The following is a 9,378-nucleotide window of genomic DNA, read 5'->3' as shown; positions in this document are numbered from 1 at the left end:
CTTGGAACTATTTACACCAGGCATAGAGCTGGTCCAGGTCCCTTCTCCCTGCTCTCACTCCAGACTGACAGCCCAAATACTTCCCACACCTCTAGCTTGCGGCTGCATCCAAGAAGTGCAGTTCCACTTGATGTCAGAGAGCCCAACAGCAGCAGTAGAGCTCCGAGTAGGCCAGAAGATGAGAAAACCCTGTTTATTCTGCACAAAAATAGAAGGAAGGAGGGGTAAAATGAGGGAGGTAAATCAGCCCAAGCATTAGCCAGAGACTTGGTCTCTTGTCGGCTTCCTGCAAGGCCAGAGTTCTCTCCAGGGCAGCTTGTCTCACCCACAATGCAGCATCTGTGCTTTGCAAATCACAGCCCCCCACACAGCAGCGGTTGGACATTGCTTCGTGGCAGGCTCTGGGCAAGTGCGCTCTGCCCTGCGGCCACCCTGCCCAGCCGCTCCCCGGGAAGGCAGGGGCTCTCACTGCAGGAAACTGTCCAGTCTGGCTTGGCTGCTGCTGCTGGAAGAAGATGTGGAGGGAGCTGCAGATGCTGGCCTGGAGACATTCTTCTTCTTGCTCCTCACTGCTAATGGACGGATTTCTGCCAGGTTTGTCTGGAGGTAAAACTGTCAAGGGAAGTACAGACCAATGCTCCGGGGACACAAGTGATCTAATACCTGCTGCAGACTAGCCTGAACCACAGACCTGGGACCTAGCCATACATTTGCACCCAAAAAAGAAACCCCACCTTCCTGCAGGACAAGGCTGGGTTTTGTCCCCTACTCACAGCAGCAGAGCTCAGGCATGCCCCTGTCCCAGGATTCAAGGAATGCTTCCTACTTCTATGCCACCCCCTTGCACACAAAACAGCAGTTAAGTGTTTCTATCCGAGCTTCAAGACCTACCCTGCACATCAGAGGCAGGACACTGTGCAGGGAAAGGCACAGCAGCCAGAGCCTGCAGCCTCCCAAGGCAGAGCAACCCCAAAGGAAGAGCCCTTGGAGCAGAAAGTCCTCTTTGACTCACATGGCAATGTATAAATGTTCAGAGACACAGAAGTGGCAGAACCTAAACATCACTGAACTGTAAAAGGTCTCGACCAGCCACTTGCTGCAGCACTGAAAGGCAGGTGCAGGCCATGCTAGCAGAACTGCAGGGTTACACCTGCAGCACATAGGTTTAGAGAAATGAGCTCTCCTCCATCAGCCATGCGTGACAGGCAGCACTAGGATGGCTTCCCACCTTCTCCATTCACCCCGGGCTGGCAGCATGGGCACATCTTGCCCCAGAGACCTGGGTCAAGCATCTCCCTGCCACTGGGTACCTCCACCCTGCCACAATAAGGCCACCGGAACAGCAGCCGAAGGCTTCCCAGCAGGTCACACCTTCCAGGTGATTGTTTCTTCTCTGCTTCAGCCTCCTGGTTTTCTACAGAGAGCAAAAATCCCCTCAAAACCAGCAGCAGGAGCTAGTGCAGTGTCAGAGCCATAGCTGCACCACACTGCCCTCTGACAGTACTGCCTGGGAAAGGGAGGTGAGGGGCAGCCTCTGCACGGGGGAGGACACCGCTCCCGGGGGAGGAATGGGAGTCAGAGCAGCTTCCTCACCCACTGGGTGAGCTCAGCCCAGCCGCTACTCACCTGCTGTGGGGCTGCCCACCAGGACAGGCAGGGCAGAGCAGCAGCGTCCCACAGGAATGAAGTTGTTGGCTACACGGGCTGGCAGGCATGCAGCCAGGAAGAGCCTGTGCTACGCTGCTGCTCAGAGATGCCAGGGGCAGGGGTGGTCGTGGCAAATTGTACTGATTTCTAGTTGATATGCTCCTCTGAACGAACCACCTCTGATACCGCTTTCAGCAAGTTCAGATCCTTGATGCCTTTGCTCAGCTCAGACTTGTTCAGAGTCAGACAGACAAAAATCTGATGGTTCCTTGAGGGTCCGAGCCCATTTTTTGTTGACTGGGGGACAGACTCCCCAAGATGGCTGAGACCAAAGAAGAGGACCAGAGATGAGGTCCCCACAGCATCACTACTGCCATATGAGCTCAGGAAAGGATACAGGCTGTATGAACTTTGTTCTGCCTCCCAAGCCATCATACCCCATTCTCACCTAGAAGAGAGAACGAAATGAGTGTGGAGCAGCAGCACAGAGCCTTGGCTACCTCTCCTCATGTTGGTTATGGGGAAGGGGAAGCCTTGCAGGCCACAGCTTCTGGGGAGGGATTACAAGCACCTGGAAACGCTCAGTACTTGTGCTAAGCCCTCACCTTTGGAAAAAGACAGACCCCAGGGTATTGGTAAAGTTTGGGTATCTTGGGCACTTTTCGAAGTAAGCTGAGCCTTCCAACCAACAGGAAGGCTTAGGATTTTGTCACTGGGACTGAGGAATACAAGGAAAACACCCAAAGCTCCAAGGAGGTGGAGGAATGGGACATGGAGGGCCATTTAGTCTGCTGCCAGGAAGGCAACGAGCATCTATCATCCCTGGAACTCTGCAGGACTGGGAAGTAGCCAGGTTGTGCTCCAAGATTTATTTTCCACACACTGTATGTGGCGAGGTAAAAGCCTCATTCGCTTCCTCCCGCAGGGTCACTTCAGGACACAGGCGTGCAGTGCCAGCCCTTGACATGCTCACCAACTGGTCAGTCGTACTTACAGTGCCTGTGTTCTTGTGGGGACCCAGCAAGCTACCCGAAGATGGTTTCTTGGAGAGAACAGAGTTCCTGATGAATGCTGGCAAGAGTCCTTTAAGAGCATCATCCTCCAGATCATCTGCCCAGTTCTGTCCCACAAAATAATGAGAAAAGCCCTTTAACCAGCATGATCTGCTGAATTTAGTCCACGTACAGGGAGCACTAATAATGCAGACAGCTATTTAGGGTAATAGTTACTGCTGTACCACATGTCAGGCCCAAGAACAGTAGCTTCAAACCTCCCACCGGGGCTCATGTGGAACAGCGCCGGGGATGCAGGACATCACACCCAGCAAGGCTGAAGGAACAGCCCCCTTAGCTGACTCCACAGCCCTTGTGGTCAGCCCCACATTGCGTTTGCCAAGCACATCTGAGGCAGGATAATCAGCAAGAAGCACGTGAGTCCCCAGCCTCCCTTTCCTGCCCAATTCCAGGAGGCCTGAGGCAGCAATTCAGCATTTCTAGGAGACTGTCAGGCAAAGCACTTTGAAGCATAGACTGGCCCATCTATAGAACCACAGTACATGGTCACAGTGTCTCCTACATGGAGAAAATGGATCCTTTATCCCAAGCTTATTAACAGCAGAATCAAAGAGGTGATACAGAAAAATCAAGATTAGTCCTTTTACCTCCACTGTTTCCTTCAGAACTTTCTTTGCCAGATTTACCACAGGAGGCCTGTAAGAAGTCCAAGGAGCAAATCAGCAGAGATTTATTGTTCAAGTGGAGCTGGCAAGGACAGACAAGGCCAAGCAAATGACGACAAAACTTGCAGCACGACATCAGGCAGCTGGAGAGCTATCTGATCTCACACAGCAACTTCCAAAGAAGCAAGACTTTGATCTCCTTTAGAAGCAGAAAGAGGAAAGAAAAACTCACGGCTTTTTATCCAGCTTCTGCCTTTTTGCAGGGCTGAAGAGAGATCTGCAGGGCTGATGTTCAGGGGTGTCCACATCAAAAGTAGCATCTAGATTGATCTCATCGCTGTGGGCCGGGCGGTGGAGCTTCGGGTGCCGCAGTTCCACAGAAACAGGGCTGCAAGGCCATGCAAAGCATCAGCCATCGGGAGGCCACTGCCTGCCACCCAGCAGATGAGAGGAAGACAGAGCTGCATGCTACACAATTGAGTTGCAAGACAGCAGCAGGACCCAGATCAGAGCCCGATTCTGCTTACAAGTCAAAGACAATCTAAATCCCACATTTTATAGTCTGTCTCAAACTACCATTCACCCTCAAATGGCCTGTGCTATAACAGCAGCACCTGGAGCCCAGGGAAACACACTGGCACACTGCTGCTCTGTGTACACAACCCAGCTTGCTGTACTGGGGTAATATCACAGGCTCCTCAAAAGAAAGGGCTTGATAAAAGACTAAGGTATGCCATTTTTTAGTCTAGGTTCCTCTGCCTAGCTAAGATCTCCAGTCCCCATACATCAGGGCATGCTCACTGGAAGGTCAACTCTGAAGCAACCAGAATAGCAGCTTTAGGGATATTTCCCGCGCAGGACATAGTGACAAAGAGTTGGTCAAAACCTAGCCTGCTCTTCCATCCCATCCCAACCCAAACCCTCCAAAACACACACTTTTCCCACGTAAACCAAACACCACCTTGTCAGCAACGAGACAAAAAAGCAAAATAGGATACAAGGAGGAAAGCAACCATGCTACTGTGATGCCAGCCAGACTAGCACATCTCCGCTTCCCCAGCTAGTTAAGCTGTCAACTCTTACTTTGGACCTGCCATCTCCATCCTTCGCCTGTATCTGAGGATGCACTTCACTAACCTTTCAAAGACAAGTCGACTCAGTGTCTCTCTGGTTACAGATGGGACCTTCAGAGTATCCTGCAGGATGTCTATCTTCTTCTTCAAACTCTGGAGGAAAAAAAAGATAGCAGTCAGCAAGATAAGGAAAGATTTACTAGCAGATACTTTGCCCATTTTCTATAAATCAGCATCAGGTGGAGCAAATAAGAGAGATAAGGTGGGCCAGGTAACCTAGTCACTGAGCAAAAGCCAGCATAACTCCTGGCTTTGCAGCTGCAGGCCATGGCCGGCTGCCAGTTACTGCAGACTGAGGAATGATATTCTCACCAAGATCTCCTTGTCCGCATTCTTCAGATCCTTCTGGGTGCTTTTTAACTCCTCCCGTGTCTTCTCCAACTCTGAAACCGTCTTCTGCAGCTGCAGAATAAATGCCCCCCACCCCCCACCAAACAGCAGAGTGCTCATTACAACACACAGGTAAGGGAGACTGCAGATCCCCTGCGAGAGCAGCGTGCTCTGCAGCACATGCTACTTTCCCGTGTTTGAAGGCTCAGTTTTTCTGTGGCAGTCTGACCGCTCTCTCCTGTATCAGAGCAACAGAATGCCTACCCACTTCCTCAAGCTGCCTGCAGAGGGATCTCCAGGGCTGCTCGCCCAACACAAACCTTCCGATAGCATTTCCCGAGCATTTATACCTGATGGTGACAGCTTTTCCCTGATCTAACACTTGGTGGCTGCATCCTGATTTCCTGCAGGACTCTGGACACACCAGAGCGCAGGAATTACAAACCACAGGCTGGAGGATGGTTGTGCATCAGCAGTACTGGCACAGAGACAAGCCTGATTCAACAGGGAAGCGTGCCAGGAGCAGGGGTCGAGAAGTGGACTGCTACCACATCAGAGACTTTTGTGGGTTCAGGAGTTTGGGCCAGCCCACAAAGTGTCAGTACAGTCATCTCTCTGTCAGCCAAGCCCGGAGCCCTGAATGCACTGACTCGCATCCTGCTGACCCAAGCCAGTGATTGCAGCTTGGCACTGACTCAGCCAGAAGCAGCCCAATTCCAGCAGCAGCACCTCATGTAGTGGGGTTTAACTCCCTTGGGGAGCAGCACAGCAATCTGAGGACCTCCTGCTCCATTTGAGGGGATCACAACAGCTATGGCTGAGTAACAAAAATAGACCATATCCATCCACAGTCTCTCACTTTGTGAGCTTGGACATGCAGATGCCCCAGGGAACACCTGGGCCTTGGAGAGCAAGGGTAAACACACATGCTTTTCATGGGGACTTGCTAGGAGAACTGACAGAAAGCAATTCCCGACCTGAGCTAACAGAGCCCAGCCAAGCCTGGAACAGGGGGAGCACAGCAATAGAAGCATGTCTGCAGCTCCAAGCTCTGCACCAGCTTAGGACCAGCACAGTCAGCCTCTGTGCAGAACCACCTGCATGTCCTCACTGCACTTTGGGAACCTTTCCTGCTTGGGTACAGCATCATGCAGGAGCCCTGGCCCAGTTCAGTCAGCTGAAGGCACAAGGCTGAGTTTGACTGTGGTTGTGCCAAGCCAGGGCTAAGCCCTGCTCAACTGGTGCTGGCTCCAAACCCCTTCCCACCTTTCCTAGGGGTCTGATTCTGCAGCAGGAGGAGCTGGCAGCTGAGCTAGCTCATGCTCGGCAGTGTGGCAGGATGAAGGAAGTGCTGCTTCCAGAACCCAGTGGAAGCAGCGGAGCACCTGTGTGCTGCTGCCTTCCAGTCCAGGCTCCCTGCCAACCTCTGGCTCTGCACATGCTGCCCCACCAGCATCCCCAGAGACTGCACTCCTGACAACAGCCCATGAGCTGCTCACTCACTGCAGCATCACACCCTGACCCAGAAACCCCAGCCTGACCCTTCCACACCACCTGTACCACTCAAGTAGTGCTCAGTGTGGGAGGGGGTGACTGCAGAGGGCTTGGGCCACAGTTATTGACAGTTATCTACAGACCAGATGTCACCCTGGCAACTCATACTCTCCCTTTACCTTGCTATTGACAGAAAACAGCTCCTTCTTCAGCTTCTCTGTCATCTCACTAGAGATCTTCCGAGCCTCCTTCAAGTTTTCATATTCCCTGCAAAAAGACCGGAAGAGACATGCTGTTTGCGAGAGGACTGAGACAGAACTTCTCAGAGACAAGCCAATACCCTTAATTTGAAGCTCTGCAACTGCAGAGCCACCAGAGAAAACACAAGAGAGATAAAGCCCTTTAGGGAACAGAGCTGTGTACTAACACTGACCAACAGTGTGTCAAACATACCACTACACCACAGGGGAGAAAAAAGCTGCATGGGATACCATGCCTGAGAGCACAGGCTGAACAGATTTCAACAGCAAAATGGAAACCGGATCCAGAGATGTTTCAGTTGCCAGTGGAAAAGACAGACAGACAACAGAGCAGCCTCCACGCTGACAGAAAATAGGGGACTTGGCTTTAAGTGACTTTTCAGAGACTTCACACTATTGGCCATGCACATTCATTCCCAATTACACCACAGGGACACTTGCCTCATTACAGCTTTGTATCAAAGCTGCAATTATTCAGCTGCCATCAGAACGGCCCCAAAGAAGCTGTGGTTTTGCCCAGCAGGACCAGATGGATTTCCAGGTAGGGGAGGGCAGTACTGTAGATTCACCTTGCCAGAGAGCGCTTGAGGCCACAGCTGCACGGTGCAATGCAGCAGAGGGTACAACCCAGAGCCCCTCATCCACTCATTTCCCCCCAGGCATGACAGAAGAACAGAGGGAATAATAATCATCAACTCATAGGTGCACTGACAACTCCAGAGACAGTTCCCATGGTGACTCACATGTTGTCACTACAGTGACAATGGGAACAGTTCAGTGTGACAGGCTCCAATCTATGTCCCCAGGATCTGTCAGTCAAAATCCAGTGGAGGCCCAAATAGGTGGCAAGAGCCCCACAGAGCCTGTATGCCTGCTGGTACGTGGCAGAGGGTTCTTCCCGGGCACACCCAGGACAGCACAAGCTGGTTGTGCCAAGCTCGCAGCACCTACTTTTTCAGCGAGACACAGTAGATCGCAAGCTGTTCCACCGCTGCCTGCCCGACTCCCATCTCTCTGATCATCTCCTCCACTTCAGGGCGCTGGCTCTGAAGCAACAGCTCAATCCTGCACAAAATAGAGAGCACCCTCAGCTCACAAGTCAAACAGAGCTGGGAAAGGGACTGGAGCCCTGCTTCCTCCCAAGGAGCTGGTGCAGCCTAAGCTCCTGCTGCAGGCACTCGGATCTTGTGGGGGGAAGATACACAACTCCCCCACCACAAGCAGGGCTTTTTGCTAGGGAAGAGTAGCACTACATGGACAGAGTAGAGAAGGGACAGCTGTGCACACATACTGCATGTGGGGCTGACGTCCCAGCTCTTGGGCCCTATAGCCCTGTGGCTGACTGCGTTCCTGGGCTGAGATTCCACGATGCTGCCATAGTGTCCTCTGATAACAGAAATAGCACATAGCCATGCTGAGAGCACTAGAGATGAAACCAGTCTGCATGCAGTACCATGCCTTGCTGCTGTTTAGGGACAGCAGCTCTCTGAAATATAGCAGGGGCAAGAGCACAGACAGGCAAGGGCAGGCCTGCTAAGGTGGCAGTTTCCAACTTTACGGGGTAAGATGACCCAGCATGCGGAGGTGGATGTTGCAGCAGGCACAGCAGGACCGACCCCTCCCTCCCTCTCTGAGAAGGGGTGAGGCATGCAGTCCAGCCTGGAAGGCCCAGGGAGAGCCCAGGATCTCACCGCTCCATGGTTCTCAGCTTGTTTCGCAGACGGCGGGCCTCCTCCTTTGAACTTCTGTTATCCTCCTGCTGCTGCTCCAGGAATTTCATCTGCTTCTGCAGAGAAGCAAATGCACACAGACCGTTAGGAAGGCTCCAGGGATTGTTAGAGAAACATCCTGGCTTATGCGCACTGCGGGCAGCTGGGAGCATACATTGGCTCTTAATGCTATCACCACCTCAGCAGCCCAGGATTACGGAGAGTTTAGCTCCCTCCCTGCTGCACCCCTAGCTCTACTCCTTGCAAGCACAGCAGGGTCTCAGAGCTAATCGCAAGATGAGTCTCGCGCTGAAACTGCATTGTAGCCTCCTTTCTGCTGGGAGCGTTTGTGGGGCTGCACAGTATCCTGTACGCAGTGACAATTTGTTTTTCAAAAGCAAAGGAGTCCACAGCAAGCAAACCTTGCTATCAATTTCTCCTCCATGCACAGCTGATCCCTTTGCTTTAGCCTCCCAATTCTCCTTGCCATTAGCTGCTCAGAGCATAAATAGGAATGCTGAGTGTCTCTCTTCTGGGTGACCTCACCCAACTCAGACACCCACCTGGGCACTTCTCTCACCCACCTGGAGAGGCTGCAAGTCTATTGCAGCCATCACCTTTCCAGGCTCTCCAGTAGCAGGCAGGAGCAACAGAGAACCTCAGCTGAGCTGAAAAAAGCAGACCTGTAGTGTGGCAAAGGACAGGGGAAAGCTGGCTGGAATTAGCACTGTTCCCATGCACCTGTGTTGTCTAGGTTTCTGTGTGCCTGGGCACCTCGCACAGCACCTTCAAAAGGCTCTGGGCCTGGTTTCAGGACAGTGCTGACGCCAGGGAGAGGCCTGGCAAAAGACCATTGCCTCATAAAGCTCCCTTCCACATAGAAGTTAAAGGATTTTTATCTGCTTCTTGCCACGGAAACCAAACAGCTCTGAAACTGCTGGGACTTTGCAGAGGGACAGTGTTGCAGGCTCATGTGTTACTCTTGCTTAAGCAGAGCCCATCTTTGGCTCTTCCTAACCAGAGCTCTCTACACTTTAGATCCCCAAAGCAGTGTTTTGTGCCACGTTGGAGCAGAGTCCCTAGCCTCAGACACCTTGAAGCAGCAGCAAACTCTCACACAAAGGTTC

At 52.4% G+C, this 9,378-nt stretch overlaps 1 protein-coding gene across 1 annotated transcript in view; it reads right to left on the bottom strand.

Annotated features, from left to right (window-relative positions):
- Positions 1–465: 465 nt before the first annotated feature.
- Positions 466–9,378, bottom strand: part of TRAIP (TRAF interacting protein) — a 19,526-nt gene continuing 10,613 nt past the window's right edge. Inside the window, exons 6-15 of the mRNA XM_009707231.1 lie at positions 8,234–8,328; positions 7,494–7,607; positions 6,462–6,549; positions 4,771–4,860; positions 4,463–4,551; positions 3,558–3,713; positions 3,308–3,356; positions 2,642–2,767; positions 2,045–2,095; positions 466–600 (exon numbers count right to left, since the gene is read on the bottom strand). Coding sequence (XP_009705533.1) covers positions 466–600; positions 2,045–2,095; positions 2,642–2,767; positions 3,308–3,356; positions 3,558–3,713; positions 4,463–4,551; positions 4,771–4,860; positions 6,462–6,549; positions 7,494–7,607; positions 8,234–8,328 — 993 coding nt within the window. The remainder of the gene's footprint in view (positions 601–2,044; positions 2,096–2,641; positions 2,768–3,307; positions 3,357–3,557; positions 3,714–4,462; positions 4,552–4,770; positions 4,861–6,461; positions 6,550–7,493; positions 7,608–8,233; positions 8,329–9,378) is intronic.

This window comes from Cariama cristata, unplaced genomic scaffold (genome assembly GCF_000690535.1).
Source record: "Cariama cristata isolate BGI_N322 unplaced genomic scaffold, ASM69053v1 scaffold33199, whole genome shotgun sequence".
In the NCBI taxonomy this organism is placed as follows: Eukaryota; Metazoa; Chordata; class Aves; order Cariamiformes; family Cariamidae; genus Cariama; species Cariama cristata.
The sequence above is the reverse complement of the archived record's forward strand: the minus strand, read 5'-3'. Positions and strand labels throughout refer to the sequence as shown.